Source organism: Passer domesticus, chromosome 28 (assembly GCF_036417665.1).
Source record: "Passer domesticus isolate bPasDom1 chromosome 28, bPasDom1.hap1, whole genome shotgun sequence".
Classification (NCBI taxonomy): Eukaryota; Metazoa; Chordata; class Aves; order Passeriformes; family Passeridae; genus Passer; species Passer domesticus.
The window spans coordinates 4,023,158-4,044,509 of record NC_087501.1 but is presented as its reverse complement, the minus strand read 5'-3'; the positions used below and the strand labels follow the sequence as shown (position 1 = coordinate 4,044,509).

The 21,352-nt window shown below is 62.1% G+C and overlaps 1 protein-coding gene across 3 annotated transcripts; it reads left to right on the top strand.

Annotated features, from left to right (window-relative positions):
* The first annotated feature begins 12,373 nt into the window (after positions 1-12,373).
* On the top strand, positions 12,374-16,886 carry EGR3 (early growth response 3). 3 transcript variants are annotated; one of them, XM_064400342.1, is made up of 2 exons: positions 12,374-12,770; positions 13,816-16,886. In XM_064400342.1, the coding sequence occupies exons 1-2, from the start codon at positions 12,617-12,619 to the stop codon at positions 14,853-14,855; spliced, it is 1,194 nt and encodes a 397-aa protein (XP_064256412.1). In that variant the 5' UTR covers positions 12,374-12,616; the 3' UTR covers positions 14,856-16,886. The 3 variants fall into 3 exon arrangements, with proteins under 3 accessions (XP_064256412.1, XP_064256413.1, XP_064256414.1); XM_064400343.1 differs by lacking the exon at positions 12,374-12,770 and adding an exon at positions 12,867-12,998; XM_064400344.1 differs by lacking the exon at positions 12,374-12,770 and adding an exon at positions 13,382-13,532.
* The last annotated feature ends 4,466 nt before the right edge of the window (positions 16,887-21,352 follow it).

Sequence of the window (21,352 nt, the reverse complement as noted above, 5' to 3'; positions counted from 1 at the left end):
CACAGGGTCTGTGGTGGCAGGGGCAGTGCCAGGTGAGTCTGGCGTTTTGGGATCTGCACGGGATGAGCAGACCCCTGTGGGCAATGGGAGCAGGGGGTGGCCAGCCAGACCCTCGTTTAGGTGACCCCAGGGCCACCCAGCAGGGGACAGGGGCAGCGATGCCTGTCCAGGGGTGCTTTGGTGGCACCACGTGGGAAAGGGGCACTGCCCCGGCCCTGCCCTGCCTTTGCCCTCAGCCCGTTTCTCTTGGAAAGCAAAACCAAAATTAAAGGCATAAATCAGCAGAGCTCTGCCTACTGGCCACTTAGCCGGGCCTCCCCTTTAATTAGCTCCTTAATTAGGCTTTCATCTAAGACTCAGTTTTCTCCGAGGCTCAGATTCACCCGCCTGCAGCTCCTCCTTGGAGCACATCCCGGTGTCTGCGCTGTGACAAAGCCACCTCTGTCCTGCCCATGGCCAGGAAAAACATTCCCCTTGGAACAAACCATGGGGAGCAGGAGCCCGGGACATTCTGCAGGCAGGGGAAACTGAGGCACGAGGGAATGACTTGCTCAGGGCTGGGCAGGGAGGCCTGGGCTCCTTCAGAGGGGTTGTGATGCTCTGGTGGCTGCATCTCAGCTCTGCTTCAGTGCCTGGCTCTGGAACAGAGCTGATCCCAAAAAAACCTCTCTGTGCCACCCTGCTGGTCACCTTCCCTGGGTCCCTGGCAGTGAGAGCAGACTTCAGTCCTGCCTGGGGGTTAAATGTGGATTTCAGTCCTGAGGTGTTAAACATGGATTTCAGTCCTGCCTGGGGGCTGGAATATGGTTTGAGTCCTGCCTGGGGTGTTAAACATGGATTTCAGTCCTGCACTGGGGGTTAAATGTGAATCTCAGTCCTGCCTGGGGGGTTAAATATGGATTTCAGTACTGCACTGGGGGTTAAATGTGAATTTCAGTCCTGCCGGGGGGGTTAAACTTGGCCGGGACTTTCCCTCCAGGAAGTGGCTCCGTGCCTCGGAGGGGCTGAATCACAGCGGGTCCTGCAGAGCTCCGTCCCCTCCAGGAAGGATCAGGGTGTCCAAGGGGGATGCAGGAGCAGGACCCAGCCTTGCCCTGGGCACTCCAGGCTGGGTGAAGCTGCAGGAGCCGGCGGGAAGGAAAGCAACAAAAAAAGGAAGCTGGGTAACACCACAACCCAGGGAAAAAAAAACACGAACCCCGCTGCCACTGGCGCTAAGATTAGCAGCAGAGGAAATGACACTGAGATGTCATGGAAGTCTGCTAAAGTTGGATTTCTCCTTTTTCGATCCCTGCCCTCAGAGCAGGGTGTAATTGGCCCGGCAGATGGGAGCGAGGCTGGGGTGAAAATGAGAGGTCAGGGCTGGGCTGACATCCTGCAGCCCAGCTCCAGCAGCCTCCCCTCCCTGCCCTCGGCTCCTTGTGGCTGCCGTGGCTATTTTTGGTGGAGAAAAGGCAATCGGATGTTTGTCCTTCTAGGAAATGATCACCGCTGTTCCTGGGCTTCACTGGGCATGGGACAAGTGGGGCTGAGCTGGGATTGGGATCACCGGGAGCCAAAGTGACCCATGGCCCTGTGTGACACTGTGGGGTGGGGTGGGATGGGGAATGGAAATGGGAATGGGAATGGGATGAGATGGAGAATGGAAATGGGAATGGGAATGGGATAGAGAATGGGAATGGGAATGGGAATGGGAATGGGAATGGGAATGGGAATGGGAATGGGAATGGGATAGAGAATGGAAATGGGAATGGGAACGGGATAGAGAATGGAAGTGGAAATGGGATGGAGAATGGAAATGGGAATGGGAATGGGAATGGGAATGGGAATGGGAATGGGAATGGGAATGGGAATGGGATAGAGAATGGAAATGGAATGAGAATGGGAATGGGAATGGGGACTGAGATGGGAATGGAAATGGGAATGGGATGGGACAAAGAATGGAAATGGGAATGGGATGAGATGGAGAATGGGCATGGGAATGGGAATGGGGACTGAGATGGGGAATGGGCATGGGATGGAGAATGGAAATGGAATGAGAATGGAAATGGGAATGGGAATGGGAATGGGAATGGGAATGGGATAGAGAATGGAAATGGAATGAGAATGGAAATGGGAATGGGGACTCGGAGAATGGAAATGGAAATGGGATAAGATGGAGAATGGAATGGGATGAGATGGGATGAGATGGGATGGGATGGGATGGGATGGGATGGGATGGGATGGGATGGGATGGGATCGATGGGACTGGAAATGGGAATGGGGACAGAGATGGAGAATGGGGATGAGGGGACAGATGGGGGTGGAGATGGAAATGGAGGTGGGGATGTGGATGGGACAGGTGGGAAAGGGGATGGAGAACAAGGATGGGAGTGAGGTGAAGATGGAGAAGGAGAGGGGAGTGGAGATGAGATCGGGGATGGGGATGGAGAATAGGGATGGGATGAAGATGGAGATGGGGATGGAGGAACATGAATAGAGCTGAGGATGGGGGTAGGATGGAGATGGAGTTAAAATGGGATGGGATAGGATGGGATGGGATGGGATGGGATGGGATGGGATGGGATGGGATGGGATGGGATGGGATTGGGATCCATGGGATGGGATTGGGATCCATGGGATGGGATGGGATGGGATGGGATGGGATGGGATGGGATGGGATGGGATGGGATTGGGATCCATGGGATGGGATGGGATGGGATGGGATGGGGTGGGATTGGGATCCATGGGATGGGATGGGATGGGATGGGATGGGATGGGATGGGATGGGATGGGATGGGATGGGATGGGATGGGATGGGATGGAGATTGAGAGTGGGAGTAGGGATTGAGGGTGGGAGCAGGGATGAGGATGGGGATGGAGAATGGAAGTGGAAATGGGGATGAGATGGAGAATGGGAATAGGGATGAGGATGAATGTGGGGATGGAGATAGGGACAGGAATGATCAGGTCAGGAATCTGCCCAGCTGGCTGCAAGGTCCCCGTGGTGGGATGATCCCTGCCAGGACACAGCACCAGGCACCCCTGGCCTTTGGGGGCACTCAGGGCTGCAAACGCAGCAGCCCCGGCCAGCCCTGTACCACAAACTCTCACTGGGATGCACACGAGGCCTCCACGGCGTGGAAAATATTAATTGTGGTTTTCTGGTTCACTTTTCGATTATTTAGAAAGAGTGAAGGAAAAAACTCACAAGGAGGAAGCCACGTACAGTCACTTCGTGCTGGTCCCACCCCCTTTATCTCTCCTTCCATTCGCTCACCATTGGCGCGAGAGAGAGAAAAGAGAAGCTGAGCCTCTGAGCTGCCTAAATGTAGAAAGTTTTGCTTCTAAATCAGTTTGTGATGGAAAGGAAACACGTCACGTCCCTGGGGAAGTGGCTGGTTTTGAGCAGCCACAACCCCAGAGCCGAGTGCTGCAATGGAACAGCCCAACACTGAAATAGCTCCACGCTCTGTTATTGTCACCCTGAGAAGGTTTTTTTCACTGTCTACAGGTGTCATTTTTAGCCTCCAGAGGAAGTTTTATTTGTATTTGTTACCTCGACTTTCCACTGTCGTGGCTTCATGAGTTTTTGTGTGAAGGGTTGGGAGAAAACAGAGTGGGCTGAGCTCGGGTGTGGGGTGTAAGCTGGGACCTGCAGCACCAAGGGCACATCCCAGGAATTCCAGTGTGGATTCACCAGCCCTGCAGAGCCCAGCTGCATTCCAAGGCCACAGAGCCATGGAAACACAGAATGCCAGGGATTTTGGGGGGCTGTGAGCTGAGCTGAGCTGAGCCCAGGCACGGCTGTGGGATGGACACAGCTCCCCTTTGCTCGCCCAGGATGGGGCTCTGAGCTGGGTTTGGGCAATTCCAGCCCCTTCCCAAAGCAAACCCACCCACTCCATGGCATGACTGAGGGAGAAGAGGACTGGGAATTTAAAAATCAACAATGAACTCGTGAAAATTGAGTGTTCCTGGTGAGAAGCAGCAGCACCCAGCAGCACAAGGGGGGTGTTCCTTGCCAAAACTGGGCTGGAGGCCAGGAGGAGCTCGTGCTAAACACGAGCCCTAAGCCAAGAGGATAACAATTACCTGTTTTTAATAATCACTGAAACAATTAATGGGAGAAAGTCTCAGCCCCCAGCTCACGCGGGGCAGCCCTGGGTCTGATGCAGAGGGCTCACCCCAGGAAAATGCAGATTTAAGGCCGGAGCAGGTACTGGGGGACACCCTGGCACCCCAAAGCCTCGGTGGCACCTGGGGATGCCACAGGGACAAGCCAGCTGCCAGGAGCCCGGCAGTGCCAGGCAGCAGCTCCCCCTCAGCCAGGGACTTGCTCAAGAAGGGATTAGCAGGATCAGCTGATGATGATCTAAGCGCATAACTATATCAACCTGCGAATTAATTACTGATATCTCACACCTCGGAGCTCCTCTATCTGCAGATCTCTGCGCTCCTCAAGCGTTCCCTGAGCTCAGCCCGGCTGCACCCCCCGGGAAATAGGTCAGGAGGGATAATCCCCAAATCCCCACGTGCTGCTGGGGACGAGCAGAGCGCTGCCCGATTTGGGAGCCGACGTGGGAGAATCCCCCGGGCAGCTGAACATCAGCAGCCCCACGGGATGCTGAGGCACCCGGCTCTCCACGTCAGCCAGGGGTGGGCGACGCTGCCATGAGCCAGAGAGGAGCTCCCAGCCTTCATCCTCGTGCTGGGGACTCACAGAGCCCCGGTCTGGGGGTCCTCCCGTGGCACGGGGATGGGGATGGGGGTGGGAGCCTGCACTGGAGCTGCTCCCGGCTCTGCTGCTCCCGGCTCTGCTGCTCCCAGCAGCCGGGCGGGCCCTGGGAGAGGCAGCTGGGCCGTGGCAGGAATTTAGGGCTCCTGAAGTAATAGGTAAGGCAGGAAAGGCGAGGACAGGGACATGTCCCCACCTCTGTGTCCGTGCCAGTAAGGGGCACGCAGGCTGGTCCTGCAGTGATGGTTTCATTAATTAGCAAGAATTCATTATAACTGGGTTTCCAAAGTGTTGTGTAACATCAAAGGAGCTTTCTGGGGGCACAGCGTCAGAGCTGGTTTGGTTTTGGGGTCCTGGACCCCCGTCCTGCTCACTGGGGCTGGACCATTCAGCCGTGCTCTGGCAGCATCCTGGGATGCAAATTCCAGCTGTTCCTGAGGGAAAGCAGAGCCCAGCTGTGCCCAGAGGCGCTGCCAGGCAGCCTGGGATGAGCATTCAGAGGATGCTCAGCAGGGAGAAACTCAGCCCAGGTTTTGTTTCCTCTTTCAGCTGCTCCCCGAGTCGCTTTGAGCTGGGTTTGTCCGCGGCAGTGGGAAGCTCCCAGCCTCTCCCACTCCTCCGGGAGCCACGAGCACCTTCAGATGTGGTTTGCCCCAAAACTCTTCTGGGCAGAACAAAAACAACCGAAGCCCTTTTGATACGGTGGTCCCAGCCCAGCAGCTTCTCCCCTGCCCGGGAGCTGCCGTGCCCGGGTGCCTGGCACTGCCCTGTTTACCCCAGCCGGCTGCGGGATGAGGCGGATGCCCGGCGGGCTCTGCATCCCAAGGTGTGGTGCAGAGAGCCGGGTGGCTCCGGCAGCGCCCCTGCTGCTCCCCGGCCGCCACGGACGGGCTCGCCCCGCGGCCCCGGCCCGGCCTGTCCTCACTTGTCGGCGGCTCTCGCTTCCCATTGCCTGCCCGCAGCCCCGCGGCTCCTCAGCCAAGCTCCCATTTCCTCATTGCTAGGAAATGGCAGATCCCCCCGGGCTGGTTTCAATGGCTCGCGGATCCCTCGCCTTTGGCCTCTCCCCAGTTTCTCCTGGGCTGGTTGGAGCTCAGCCTTCGGGAGCAGCGCTTTTTCCCAGGCACGCAGCCTTTGGAATTCTCTGTCTGGGAGGACGTCCCGCCCCTCCCACCCCGCTGCATTCACCCCTCTGTGCTGACACAGCACCGAGCCCTTTTTTCCGCTGGATTGGTGGATTTGGGGGGTTCTGACGTCCCCTGCCCCGCTCACGTCTCCGGAGCGCTGTCACGGCACGGCTCTGGGAGCTGCAATTCCAGTGTCCAGTTCCTCTTCTGTTTCTTGGTTTCACATTAAGAAATGCCTTTGTGGTCTCCCTCTGCAAACCCCTCGTGGGGTCACTCCGGGGCTCCTTCCACCATGCCAAGGTTGCCTCTGGTCCCATAAAATCATCCTTGGGTTTGCAGCCCGCTCTGCTCCTGATCCCTGGCTGCAATCCCATCCTTCCCACTGGTGCTGCTCCCTCGGGACCACTTTCACTCTGGGCCTGCTCTGTAGTTTCCCTGTTAATCAGCTGTCTCCTTATCTCCAGGTCACACCGCGCCAGCTGCCGCCGCTATTGTTCCCCAGCTGGATAATAACAGGAAGGGCTTGGAAAACCAGACCTGAGTCGGACTGGGGCGACCCAGAGGTTCCCAGTCCCCCTGAGCACTCAGCAGCCCCTTGCTGGCACAGCCTGGAGTCCCCCCCAGCCCCTGGGAGCAGCCAGAGTTGTGGGGTTGGAGTCCCCCACCCCCAGGAGCAGCAGGAAGTTGTGGGATGCTCTTTGGGAAAAGCCTCCCCCCACAGCACCCCGAAGGCTCCTGCAGGTGCATCCCTGGCCTCCAGCCATCTCCCGGGGCTGTTCCCTTCAGGAACCGAGCCCGGCCACCCAGAACCCATTTCCCAGGATCAGCAAGATGTTTGCAGCTCTGCTCCGAAGAGCTTTTCCTCCCCATCGCAAGATTTTCATCCTGGGCCGATCCTTGCCTTGCCACGGGGGAAACTGAGGCAGGAAATGGCTTCCCACAGCCACCCACAACGCTCCCATAGTTTTCCCCCACCAGCCACCCTGGGTTTGGCTTATGGGGATCCATTCTTTGGGATCTACCCAGGGACATCCCAGGGCAGCAGGTTCTGCCTGTGGGTCCCTTCCTGCCCTGCAGGAGGAGGGAGATGCCAGTCTCCCTTTCCAAGGGGAAAATCCCATGTCCCTTTCCAAGAGGGAAATGCCCATCTCCCTTTCCATGAAGGAGATGCCAGTCTCCTTTTCCAAGAGGGAAATGCCCATCTCCTTTTCCATGCATATTTCAGTGCGAGTGTTTCCAAATATTTCCGGAGGAGGAGGAGGGTGTGGAGTTTTCACAGGCAAATCAGGAAAACCAAGGTGAGGCGGGAGCGCTGGGAAGGACACAGGCCAGGAGGGTGTTGGTCTGGGATCAGGGAGGCTGCCCAGCAGTTTCTCCTGGCTGAAGTTCCCTCAGCCAGAGTTTGGCCTGAAATGAGGATTTCCCACGACCGAGAGCAACAAAGAAAGTCTCTCCTCCCCCAGAAATTCCAGATTATCCTGGATCCCATCCCTGCCAGCGCGGAGCATCTTTCATGGAATGCTCAGAGAACAAACTGCTGCTGCTCCAGCCACATCTGGGCAGCTGTTGTTTGCCAGAGAGCACGCACAGCTCTCAAGTGCCGCATCAGCTCAGCACCTGCAAACAAAACAAAACTCACGGCCCCGAGTAACCACCGGGGCTTGATCGATACCCCCGCGACGCCCACCCCGTGCTTTGCGTGGCTCGGGGTGTGGTTTTTTCCCTTTCCAAGCTGCTCGAGAGAAGTTTGTGTTGTCGGCCATCCAGGCAGCCGCCCACACGCGTGGCCCCGGCACAGTCGTCCCCCGGGGGTAGGAGGCCGGTGACCTTTCAGGTCCCCACCAGCCACACTCTGTTTACGACTCCGTGACCTTACCAGCCCCAGATCTGCCTCTGCAGCGAATCCGAGGGCTGCGGAGGAACGGCTCCGCGCTCTGGTGTGCGCCCCAGGCTCCGTGCCCGAGCATCCTTTGTGATCCAGGATGAGGGGACAATGCTGGTGATCATCGCCATCATCACCGATGATCCCTCTCTCCCTGCGCGCAGTTAAAAGCCTGAAACACAGCACCGTGCACTGTGGAGCCTTCCAGAGCTCCTGGGACACCGAACGGGAGCAGCTCGTGATGTCCCCCAGCCTGCAAGGCTCAGCCCTCTGCATGCTCAGCTCAGCTCCAGTGAATTTTAGGGAGCGAGCAGCCCATGAGCCTGGCCACAAGGCACGAAAACCGGGCTCGTGTTTCCTTCCCCGTAAGTACAATTAAGCTGCCGTTAATTAGGTGAAAAACCCGGACGAGTTCCCCTTTTCGAAGGCCGGGGGTCCCCCAGGATGCGCGGCCCGGAGCACCTGCAGGGCTCCCGGCACATGAACCGGGGCCCGCTCGGTCACAAGACCGAGAGGAGCGGTGACAATCACCCGTCAGGTGACAGGGGACAGGGTGCCGGCCCCACGGGGGCCAGCGGGGTTTTGGGGATGGGGTGTGGCTGCTCTCAGCCCCGAGGAAGGGTCGGGGTGGGAGCTCTCGGTTCCTCGCTGAGGGGACACTGCCAGCACTTGGGTGGGTGGCACGGGAACTGGGCAGGGTTAAATAATGTCACTGTGTTGTCACAACCCCTGCACGGGCTGCTGTGAGGTGTGGGACACTTGGAATTGAGGAGGGATGGCAGCATTTCATGGAATTCTGGAAGGGTTTGGCTGGGGAGGCTCACCCAGTGCCACCCCCAGCCATGGCAGGGGCACCTCCCACTGTCCCAGGGTGATCCAAACCCTGTCCAGCCCGGCCTTGGGCACTTCAGGGATCCAGGGGCAGCCACAGCTCCCCTGGGAATTCCATCCCAGCCCCTCCCCACCCTCCCAGCCAGGAATTCCTTCCCAATCTCCCATCCACCCCTGCCCTCGGGCAGTGGGAGCCACTCCCTGGGTCCTGTCCCTCCATCCCTTGTCCCCAGTCCCTCTCAGCTCTCCTGGAGCCCCTTCAGGCCCTGGAAGAGGCTCTGAGCTCTCCCTGGAGCCTTCTCTTCTCCAGGGGAGCATTCCCAACCCTGGAGCAGCTCGGTGTTCTCCTCTGCCGCTCTCCCAGCAGCTCCAGGTCCTTCCCGTGCCCCCCAGGGGGAAGATCCGTGTGCATGGAATGCCGGCAGTGACGATCCAGGTTACCCAAACACCTGGATCAGGACGGGGTTCACACGAGGCAGATGTGTGGGATGACGAAAAAAAGAGTGAAACCTCTCAGCTGCAGACTCCATCCAGCCTGGGCTGTAATTTAAAACCCTTCGGAGCCATCCCAGGTGAGACTCTCCCTGTTTCCCCCCCCCCACCATCCCGCTGGGTACAGAACTCTGCTCGGGATGCTCTGACCCACTAAGCTGAGCTGTAACTAAGCCAGTCCAACCCCCATGCGGCCGCTTCCGTGCCAGCCTAAGTCTGCCTCGGTTTATTTTGGCTGAAGGCCGTTCCCAATCAAACCGCTGTCAGTGCCTGAGCTGTCCCGCTCTCACCAGCCGGGTTTAGCGGCAGGTCCTCATGACTCAGGAGCTTTAAACCCAGCCTAAACCCCAGCGCGAGGGTTTGGGGTGCACCCACAGCCCCAGCCGCCCCGAGCGGGCAGAACCAGCTGCATTCCCAGCGGGAAGCAGGTGCCGCTCCCGTGTCACTGTCACCCCCGGGGGGCAGACACCCACCCGGCTCGGTGTGAGGCTGCCACTCGTGGGGATGCGGAGTTCTCCAGAGCAGGGCTCCGGAGCAGGAACCCCCCACGGGACCCTCGCCCGCGGGTCCCGGTAAGGCTGAGCAAACCCGCTATAAACCGGGAGGACCCGGGTGGTGTTGCTGTTACCGGACACAAATAGGGGTTCAGGAGGGGTGGTTTAGTTTCGGGAGGGTCCCTGCTCTGACCTGCGGGGCCGTGGGAGCCGGACACGCAGCGGGGGCCCCGCAGCATCCCCGGCGCTGCGGCTGCGGGCGCGCTCCCGCCGTGGGAACGCGGCGACGGGGGAGGACCCCGGGGGCACGGGGGTGTCAGCGGGACCCCCTCCTCACCCCCGCGGCTCGGGACGGTGTTGCCCGGGGGGGCGCGGGCTGTGGATCCCCCTCCGCGCCCCGCGCCCGCCCCGCACCTCGGCAGCGCCGGGGGCGCCGGAACCGGCGGCCAAAGAAGGGAGCGGAGGCGGGGCCGGATCCAGGCCTTGTATGGCGCTTCCCCTCGGCCGCCCGCCCGCCGCCGCCCCGCGCTCCCCCCGCTCCCCCCGCCGCCGCCGCCGCCGCCGCCGCGCTCCCCCCGGGCCGCGCCGGGCCACGGGCGGGGCGGGCGGGGGATGCGCCGGAGAGGGGGGGCTGCGGCTCGGGGGGCGGCGGGAGGGGTGAAAGGTGGGGTGAGAGACCGAGAGAGGGGTAAAAACAGCGAGAGTGCCCTGCAAAGGATGGGGGTGAACAGGGTGCGAAGGAGGGGGGCTCTGTGCGGGATGGGGAGCTCTGCACAGGGTGGGGGCTCTGCACAGGGTGGGGGTCCTGTGCAAGGTGTGGGGGCTCTACAAAGGGTGGGGGGGTCTGCACAGAATGGGGGGTTCTGCACAGGGTAGGGGGGGACCTCTGATGGAAAGGGGGGTCGCTCGATGGAGGGGCGCCCCCGCAGTGTTTGGGGTCGCAGTGCCTCGGGGGCTGCGGTGAATGAGCGGCCCTGGAGCGCACGGGGGCCCTGAAGTGGCTGTGGGGGGCCTTGAAGTGAATGTGGGGGGCTCCGAAGTGAGTGGCGACCCTGAAGTTGAAGGAGCACGCAGGCCCCTCCCGCCCCCGCGGTCACACACAGCCCGAGTCGGGGCTCGCTGCCCCCCACCCCCGGGATCGCTCCCCCCGCCCTGCGCACAGCAGCACCCCCCGCCCACCCCGCCCCCCGCCCCGGGCGGCTCCGCACCGCGCAGCGACAGTGCCCGGGCCTCGCTGCACCTCCAGGGCCCCGCTGTGCCCGTGCCCCACGTCCCCGCGGCCACTGCCCGCTCCCCTCCCGCCGCAGCCCTCCCGTAGCCCGGATTTCACTCCCATGGCAAAGCCGGCCCTGCAGGAATTGGGTAAGTGGAGCTATTGCAACACAGCATTTTTCCATACATTTGCTATATAACTCGGAGGGTTTTAAAGATAGCATCAGTTGGCACACTTAGCACGAAACCACCTAATTACTGACGCCTTGGAAGTGCCAAACTTTTAAAGGGGGGAGGTGAGGTTAAAATCACAGGCGACCAACAAGTGTTACCTGTTTTTAAAGTATTCCAAGCGCTGTTCTCCACGGGAGTCGGGACGTGGGGAGGGGGCGGCTCGGGGCAGAGCCACCCCCTCTGTCACCACTGCCACCACAGCGAGGGGCTGGAGGCTTCTGCAGCCCCCCCACTCTGACCCTCTCCTTCCCACCAAACTCCACTGCCTGGCGCTGTGGCTTTCCCTGCACAGCTCCCATCCCGTTCCTGCGCCAGCCCGGGCTGCGGGATGGGCTTTGCGGCCGGTCCTGGTCTCCACCGGAGGGAGAAAACCTCCCGGTGAGAGCCTGGCTCTGAGCAGCCCCGGGGGCGGCCGCAGGGTCAGGCACAGCGGGGGCGGACTGTCCCCGCGCCCCCGCCGCTTCCCGGGGGAATGATCCGGGCTGGAAGGGCTGGAGCCGCCGCCGCCTGCCCTGCGCAGGGGCACGGCACCGCTGGGCGCGGGGGATGCAGAGCACAGGGGAGACCCCCGGTCCGTGCGCTGTGCCCGGGGTCCGGTGCAAGACGCCCGGCGCCCTGTGCAGGGTGCCCTGTGCCCAGGGCCCGGTGCAGAGTGCCCGGTGCAGGATGCCTGACGCACGCCCGGGACCCTGGACTCGGTGACAAGTGCGGGACGCCCGGTGCCCGGTGCCCCGCGCAGCGTTCCTGGTGCCCACTGCCCGGTGCAGGGAGCCCGGCACCCCGCGCAGGATGCCCGGTTCCTGCTGCAGGAAGCCCGGCACCCTTTATCCGGTGCGGGACGCCCAGGTGCCGGTCCCCATGCCCGCTGCAGGATGCCCGGCACCGGGTACCCCTTCCCCGATGCAGCACGCCCGGTGCCCGGTCCCCTTTGCCCGGCGGCCGGTGCCCTGTCCCCCTTTCCCGACGCAGGGGGCCCCGTTGCCGGTGCCAGCCCGGTATCCGGTGCCCGGTTCCCCTCGCCCGGTGCAGGGTCCCGGGTCCCCCGGCCCGGTGCCCTGTCCCCCGTCCCCGCGCGCGCCGGCCCCGCTTCCTGCTCTCCCCAACGTTCCATTGTGCGGAGCTTCCATTGTGACGTCTCGGCCTCGGCTCGGCTTTGTCTGTCCATATATGGGCAGCTACGTCACGGAGCGCTCCCGCATAAAGGCCCCGCGGAGTCCCCAGCGAAGCAGTCGGGCGGCAGAGAAGGAACCGGCGAGCGGAGCGGGGCCGAGCGCGGGGGAAGCGGGGCCGGGGCCGGGAGCCGGCGAGAGAGAGAGAGAGAGAGGAGGGGTTAAATCCTCCCCCCCACCACCCCCCCCAGCTTCTACAACCACATCTGCCAGCCAGATCGCCCCCTCCCCCTCGAGGAAACACCACCAAGGGACCCACGGAGGACCGCGCCCCCCCCGCGCCCCCTCCTCCGCGGCCACCCCCAGCCCCCCCCCCCTCCTCCTCCTCCTCCCCCCCGCCGCCCCCGCCCCAACTTTTCTTCTTGCATGATTTCCCTCGCACGGATTTGCCACTCGGATGTTGTTTCCTCGGGAGCCGAGCTCGGAGCCACGTTGAACCAGCCTTTTCCTCCAGTGCTATGACAGGCAAACTACTGGAGAAGCTGCCGGGGACCATGAACACTTTGATGAACCAATTGCCTGACAATCTGTACCCAGAGGAGATCCCCAACTCTTTGAATATCTTCTCCAGCACCAGCGACTCGGTGGCTCACTACAACCAGATGGCTGCAGGTAAAGCGGGAGGGAAGGAAAATGGGGAAAAGGCAGGAGCAGGGGGGGAGCCGGTGGGGCGAGGAGGAGGATGCTGTGGGTAGGGTGTCATGGAGCCTCGGAGGGAAGGGAAGAGCTGGGGCTGGGGAGCGTCCCCCCCCGCACCCACCCACCCCTTTCCTCGCCGTGTCTCCGCGCGATCGCTGCAGGGCTCCGCCGAGCGCTGCCGCCGCCGAGCCGCCGCCGCAGGTACGGGGACGGCGGCCGCGCTCCGTGGGGAGGAGAGCGCGGGTGGAGAAGCCGGAGGGCCGAGGGGAAGAGGGGAAGGCCGGGCAGCCCCACCGCCGCGCAGGGGCCGCCCGCCCGCGCCGGGATCCGCGCGGGTGCGGAGGCGCCGCGGACGCGCGTGGCCGTGGCAGCCGCCCCCCCGCTCCCCGCAGCGGCGGCGGCGGCAGCGTGGGCTCCCCGGGACGCGGCGCCGACTTTCCCGGAGCGCGGGGCCGGGGGAAACGGGGGGTGGATAGGAGAGAGGGAGGATCTGGGGGGCACAGGTGAGCGCCGAGGGCGGCGGGGGCGGGTGCTCCCCGCGTGTCCCCGCTCCCACGCGGAGCCCCGCCAGGCTAAACCCCCCCCCCTCCTCCCCATCCCCGTGTTTCTCCTCGCCGGGGCTCGGCGCAGGGAAGGCGGCGAGTTGGTAACGGCGTCGGCGGCCGCAGCCCCGGCTCCGCGGAGTGCCCAGCGCTGCCGGGGCTGGACGGGGAGGAAGCCTACCTGTAGCCGCAGGTACCTCCTTCCCCCGGCGGCGCGGCGGTGGGGTGTCCCCCCCCCACACCCACCCACCCACCCCGGGCAGCTCCTCGCGGGGGCGGCGCGGGCGGCCCCGCATCGTCGGGACCCCCGGCAGGCAGCGCCGCATACGCGGGGTGGAAGCAGCGAGGGGAAGGGGGGGAGCGAGGCGAGAGGGAACCGGTGCATCCCCGCTCTGCGGAGCATCCCCCGGAGCATCCCCCGGTGCATCCCCGGGCCCTCCCGGCTTACCCTGCCCCGCTTCTCTCGCACTTTGCAGATAATGTTATGGACATTGGCTTAGCGAACGAAAAGGCCGGTCAGGAATTGTCCTCCTACTCGGGCACTTTTCAACCTGCCCCGGGCAACAAGACTGTCACCTACCTGGGGAAATTCGCTTTTGACTCGCCCTCCAACTGGTGCCAGGACAACATCATCAGCCTGATGAGCGCCGGCATCCTGGGGGTGCCGCCGTCCTCGGGCGCGCTCACCAGCACGCAGAGCTCGGCGGGCAGCATGGGGCCGCCGCAGGGCGAGGTGGACCAGATGTACCCCGCGCTGCCGCCCTACTCCTCCTGCAGTGACCTCTACCCAGAGCCTGTCTCCTTCCACGACCCCCAGAGCAACCCTGGCCTCACCTACTCCCCCCAGGATTACCAGGCGGCCAAGCCCGCCTTGGACAGCAACCTCTTCCCCATGATCCCAGACTATAACCTCTACCACCACCCCAACGACATGGGCACCATCACGGAGCACAAACCCTTCCAGAGCTTGGACCCCATCCGCGTCAACCCGCCCCCCATAACCCCGCTGGAGACCATCAAGGCCTTCAAGGACAAGCAGATCCACCCGGGTTTCGGGGGGCTGCCGCAGCCGCCCCTCACGCTCAAGCCCATCCGACCCCGCAAGTATCCCAACCGGCCCAGCAAGACGCCGCTGCACGAGCGGCCCCACGCCTGCCCGGCCGAGGGCTGCGACCGCCGCTTCTCCCGCTCCGACGAGCTCACCCGTCACCTCCGCATCCACACGGGCCACAAGCCCTTCCAGTGCCGCATCTGCATGCGGAGCTTCAGCCGCAGCGACCACCTCACCACCCACATCCGCACCCACACCGGCGAGAAGCCCTTCGCCTGCGAGTTCTGCGGCCGCAAGTTCGCCCGCTCCGACGAGCGCAAGCGGCACGCCAAGATCCACCTCAAGCAGAAGGAGAAGAAGGCCGAGAAGGGCTCGGGTGTGCAGCCCCCCGCCGCGCCCCCCGCCGCCACCGCCACCACCTCGCCCCCCGTCGCCCTCGCCCCCGCCGTCACCACGTGCGCTTGAGGGATTGTGGGGGGCGGCGCGGTGGCACCCCTTCTCCTCCCCTTGCCCTCGGCACCGCTCCGGGGGGAACCCCACGGTGTTCAGGATACCGGGGTTGTGCTGCGACGGGTCCGCTCTGCCCGCACCCGGATTGACCGGGTCCAGGCTGCCCGCACCTGGATCCTGCCTGCACTTGGATCGATGGGACCCGCACCGCCCGCACCCGGATTGCCCGGACTCGCGCTGCCCGCGCTGGGATTGCCCGCAGCTCCTGGATCCCGGCTGCCTGCTCCTGCACCTTCCACATCCCGGCTGCTTCCACCTGCACTGCCCGGGGCCGGGCCGCCCGCACTGCCTGGATCCCGGCCGCCCGCTCCCGCAACTCCCGGATCCCGGCTGCCCGCGCCCGCACCGCCCGGGGCCGGGCTGTCCGCGCCCTCCTTGCCCGGCTCTCCCGGATCCCCGCTCCCGCACCTGGATTACTTGCACCGCCCGGATCCCGCCTGGATTGCCCCATCCCGGCTCTCCCGCACCCCTCGGCCCTCACCCGGCACCTCCCGGCTCCGTCCCGCCCGCACCCACCCGGCCCGGCTCCGGGCTGCCCGGGCGGCAGATCCCGGGAATAATCGCGGCTGACCTGGATCCCGGGGCTCGGCCCGACCCGCCCGCCCTGCCGGGGCTGGCTGCTCCAGGATCGGCCTCCCCCGGTCCCGTCGTGCCCGGCTCCCCCGGGGCTGGGCGCTCCAGGATCCGTGAGGGGATGGACGGATGGATGGATGGATGGATGGATGGATGGATGGATGGATGGATGGATGGATGGATGGATGGATGGATGCATGGATGGATGCATGGATGGATGCATGGATGGATGGGGCTCATCTGGCTCCTCTCCTCGCTGGGCCTGGAGCCCCGTTGCCCCCCGGGCCCGTGCCCCCCGTGTCCCCAAGCACCGGCTCCCCGTGCTGGAGGTAAGAGGGCTCAGCCCCCAAGCCAGGCTGGTGGGGCGGGGGGCGGCTCTGCGGGTCCCCCCAACTCCGGGGGGCGGCGGGGAGCGATGTCCCGGCAGCAGCTTTTGGGTTTGTTTTCTTATTTTTGTTTTCTTTTCCTTTTTATTATATTTTTTTCTTTGTTTTCAGCAGACGGGAAATTCTTTACAGAAATACAGGGAAAAAAAAAAAGCACCCCAGTATTTTGCTGAATACTTTTTATAATGTGAGATATTTTTATTTTATTTTATTTGGTCACTTTAAAACAACCACCCAACTATGGAGGAGAAAAATCAATTAGTCCTCTATTTTATTATTTTTTTTTCTTTCTCCTTCTGGTATGTGCATGTCATTGCATGACTGCTCTGATTTTTTTCTTCTTTTGTTTTAATAAAACTGTGCTCAGACATTTAAGCTAAACTAAGCAAAAATAATAATGACTTAAAAAGAAAAAAAAATCTTTGTTGCCAAAAGGTCGTGCTATCCAGGTTTGATGTCTGCATGTGAAAAAAAAACCACAAAAAAACACATTAAAAACGTACAAAAAATAAAGAGAAGAGGAAGAATGCAGTCTAATTTATGTGAACTGAAAGGAACAAAAAAAAAAAAAAACAAACCACAATCAGGTTTAACCACACAAACCTAAGGGAATGATATTTTTTGAAAGACTTTTGTATAAAGTTGAGTACTTAGAGAAAAAAAAAATCATACCAGATGTAATATATTTTGTGGATGTTTTTATTTCTTGGATTTATAGTACCTTATACTAAGGTTAAAAAAAATTATGCTTGATATTGTGAAAAGGTGATAATTTTCACACACATTTCATTTGCTCATTTGTCATGTTGTAATGCAAATATGATAGTTAATGCATACAGCATTTTTAAGGGAAAAAATCAGAAATATTGAACTGATGTATTGTTGTACCATTTGCACTGTGAGCAAATGCTAATGCAGTAAATATATTGTGTTTGCTGACAATCAAAATCTGTAGTAAATATCTTTATTTGCTTAAATTGATCTATATTGGTTTGGAAAGTAAAAAAACCAAGGTTTTAATGTGTAAGGGGAGTGTAAAAATGGTTGAAATGTGCAGGGAAGTGGGTGCTGTGTCTCTTTACGGGCGACTTTGAAACCTGTCTGTACAGAATTTTTTTCCTAGTGCTGTATTTCCTTAAATATTATTTTTTATATGATTTTTTTAAAAAAAGTAACCCACTTTTTTTTCTCAGTCCCCCTCCCTCTGCTTCGGTTCTATCCACAGGACGGCACAGCAGGACCCCGCTGGGCAACCCCGAAGGCAACCGGCTCCGTCCTCGCGTCCCTTCTTCCCCGGGATGGGGGCACCCAACTGGGATGGGGGAACCCCACTGGGATGGGGGGAACCCCACTGGGATGGGGGAACCCCACTGGGATGGGGGGAACCCCACCAGGATGGGAGAACCCAACCGGGACAGGGGGCACCCCACCAGGATGGGGGGAACCCGACTGGGATGGGGGAACCCCACCGGGATGGAGGAACCCCACTGGGATGGGGGAACCCCACTGGGATGGGGGAACCCAACCAGGATGGGAGAACCCAGCCGGGACAGGGGGCACCCCACCAGGATGGGGGGAACCCAACCGGGATGGGGGAACCCCACTGGGATGGGGGAACCCAACCAGGATGGGGACACTCAACCAGGATGGGGGAACCCAACCAGGATGGAGGAACCCCACTGGGATGGGGGCACCCGCCTGGGATGGGGGAACCACACCGGGATGGGGGAACAACACTGGGATGGGGGGCACCTGACCAGGATGGGGGAACCCAACTGGGACAGGGGGCACCCAGCTGGGATGGGGGCACCCAGCTGGGATGGGGGCACCCAACGAGCACGGGGACACCCAACCAGGATGGGGGTACCCCACCAGGATGGGGGGAACCCAACCAGGATGGGGGCACCCCACCAGGATGGGGGTACCCCACCAGGACGGGGGAACCCAACCGGGATGGGGGAACCCAACCGGGATGGGGGTACCCCACCAGGATGGGGGGACACCCAACCAGGATGGGGCACCCACCCTCTCCCCAAAAATCCGCCGCGTCCTTGCTTTGCCCTTGACCTCCCATCCTGTTTTTCCCCACTCGTGCCGCCGCCGCCTTGACCCCGTCACCATTTTGCCGGCGGCTTCCGCGGCGGCCGGGATAACTTTGGGCCACCAAAGAGGATCGTGCCGCTTCAGCCGGTAATGCTCCCGCGCCCTCCGCCAAATCGCCCCGGGGACAGTGCCTGCAGGGGATTTTTTTCCCAGCCTGGATCGCTCGGGATAAAAATAAATCGCTGGGTTTCAGCGCTGGCGCTCGCACGGGCACGAGGAACGAGTGGGAGAAGGAGTTTGGAGGCGCTTGCATGTTTGGAGCGGTGGCGTGTGGTGGTTGGATCCTTCCCCAGGGATGGGGATGGAGCCTGAACGCCAGAGCTGGGATTGTGCTGCAGGATCCCAGACCGGGGTCTGGGGGTCCCTTGGTGTGTGCAGGTCCAGCTCTGCTGGGGTGGAGCGTGACCGGTTGAGCACCCCACAAGTGTCCTCCTTCCCGAGGCCCTGCTGGCACTGCTGGTGGCTGGCACTGGCACTGCGGTCTTTCCTGGTGTTCCCAGGGTATGGAGGTGTTGGCAACGTTGTCAGGTTTCCAGGTTTTTGATTTGGATCTGCAGCCGGGCCTGGAAAAGCTGCTGCTCCGGCCATTCCAGGGCAGCTCTGCCCGTTCCAGGGGGTTTGCTGTGCTCCCTGGCTTGGAAAGGCTTTAATTTGGGGAAATCCAGGCTCTGACTGTGACTCAGGGCACAGCTGGCCCAGACAGGGACGGCATCTCGTGGTGTTGAGGACTTGGCTTTGGCGCTGCACCGGGTCTCCTCCGTGCGGATTCCTGGTGGTCGAGTGTTTGGTGGCCGCGTGCGGCTGGATCGGGACGAGCTGGGATTGTCCTTCCCTGTGTGCTCTGGAGCTCCTGCAGCCATCAGGGGCTGCGGGACGGTTTGGGAGCCATCGGTGTCCCCGTGGTGTCCCTGTGTGTGGCTCAGGGGGGCAGGAACCAGAGCCACCACCCACAGCAGCGCCACCACGGCCCCCAGCGCCACCCGAGGGTGCTGTGCAGGTGCTGGCGCTGCTGGAGGTGCCCCTCTCCACTGGTGGCTCATCCTGGAAAACGCTGGAGATCCTGGGAACGGGCACAGCAGAGGAGCCACCCCAGTGAGGAGCCACCCAATGTTGCACCAACGCTTTGGGCTCCTTCTGCGGGGCGAGGAGGAGGGAAGGAGCCCACCAGGCCCTGGGGACCCTCTGTGCCAGCCGGGCCTGGGCATCCCGCTGGGCAGGACGCCCCTGGCGCGGAGCAGGAAGGTGAGGAGCACCCTTGGGTGGCAAAGCACGGGGAGTGCGTGCAGCACCTTGCACGGAAAATGTTGGTTGCTACGGAAACACGGCACTTTCCATCCCCGTTCTGGGCTATCTGTGTTCTGGGGAGGAGGGAAGGGCTTCCAGTCACGTACCAGCTCCACAGAACTTGCTGCCTGTGCCTCCTCGGCGGGAGCGGCGGGGTCCTGAGGAGGCCACCAACACCTCGCTCCTCCCTGCTGAGGCTCTCCGGGGCTTTGCAGCATGTGGTTGGATCCAAGAGCTCTCCACGGGATGGGATTTGCTGCTCAGGAGGAGCACCAAGAGCTGAGACCCCGTCCCTGGGGTTGGGAGCGACGAGGACCCACAGGCAGAAGCTCGTGGTCTGCAGCTGGAGTACAGATGTTGATGGGATCCTTCCCTGATCTTCTCACCTCCGGCTCAGCTTCTGCCACGGCCTGGCAGGAGACACCACCCCCAGAAGGCCTGGATGGTTCTGGATCATCTGACCTCACCTCCCACCCCGTGGGACCACGTGGACCCATCCCCACCCCTTCTGGAGGAAGGGGCCACACTCATCCTCCTGGGACAGGGGCACAAAGGGCACAGCCTCCACAGCAGATGCTCCCCGAGTCCTGTGGCCACCAGGATGACAGACCCAGGCTCGTCCCAGCTCTGCCTTGTCCCATCCCCTGGCCCCGAGGTGACAGTGAGGGGCACCACGCTGGCGACAGGCCCGGGAGCAGCAGCTGGCAGCAAACCCTCCCTGGCCCCAGCCTTCCTCCTCCTCCTCCTCACCCTGCCCACACCTGGGTGGGGATGTGGGGACCCTCCTGGCTGCCTCCCCTCGGGGTTCTGCCCACCCCAAAACCGATCCCTCCCCCTCAGGCCACCCCACAACGTCCCCTGTCCACCCAGCCCGGCTCCTCCTCCCCACACTGGCACAAAATGGGACAATGGTGGGGGTTGCCACCCTGGCACTGGTGCCCCCCCGGATCTGCCCCCTCCCCCTGTTCCTTTTGGGCTAATCCCTGTCCTCAGCGGTGTCGGTAACACCTTCCCAGTTTAGCATCATCCTCGCTGCCTGTAATTACCGTGCTGTTTACCTCCACCTGCTAATTGGTAAAGCCAGCCCTGGCGCCCGGCCCGCCCCGTGCGCTGCCATGTGGCAGCTGGCACCAGCCCTGCCTCCCACCCCAGGGTGGCACCTGGGCTGGAACGGGGGCTCCAGGGCACCCCGACCGTGGGGGGCTCTGCTGCATCCCCGACGGAGGTGGCTGGTGGGTCAGTGCTGAGGGCACGGCACATTTTTGGTCACCAAAAGGACTCTGCTGTCCCTCCCACCCTTGTCCAGCCTCCTCGAGATGGGTTTGGGCGGTTTCTGCCCAAAACTGGGCGCTCCTGCCATTCCAAAGGTGATGCATGTCCCTTGGATTTCCTCCTGCTCCTCCCCCTGCCCAGGGTGTCCCTGGGCACCCCCTGCCCACGCCCATCCCGGGATGTCCCTGGGAATCCCTTCCCTGTGCCCTCGCCCCCCCCAGGGAATAACCCTGGGCCCCCCTCTCGGTGCCACTGCCCACTCCGGGCTGCTCCTGGGCATTGCACGCTCCTGCCCTCACCCACTTTTGGGATGTTCCTGGGCATTCCCTCCCCGTGCTCTCGCCTACTCCAGGGGTGATCCTGGCAGTTCCTCCTCACCCACCCAGGGGTGATCCCAGCAATTCCTTCTTCATTCCCACCCCGGGGTGATCCAGGCAATTCCTCCTCCTTGCCCACCCAGGGGTGATCCGTGGAATTCCTTCCTGCCCATCCCAGGGGTGATCCCGGCAGTTCCTCCATTCCCACCCAGGGGTGATCCCGGCAATTCCTCCATTCCCACCCCGGGGTGATCCCGGCAATTCCTGCCCACCCAGGGGTGATCCCGGCAGTTCCTCCATTCCCACCCAGGGGTGATCCCGGCACTTCCTCCTCCCGGCCCCCCCCGGGCACGCTCCACAGCTCCCAGCGGTTTATCTCCGCCCCGTCCCGCCCCATTCCCAGCCCTTGCACCGAAACCGGGCGAATTTCGGGCTCTTCTCCCCGCGCGCCTTGCCCGTGACGTCACTCTCCCCCCGCGGTGTGACGTCACGCCCCCGCCGCGTGGCGTCACCGCGG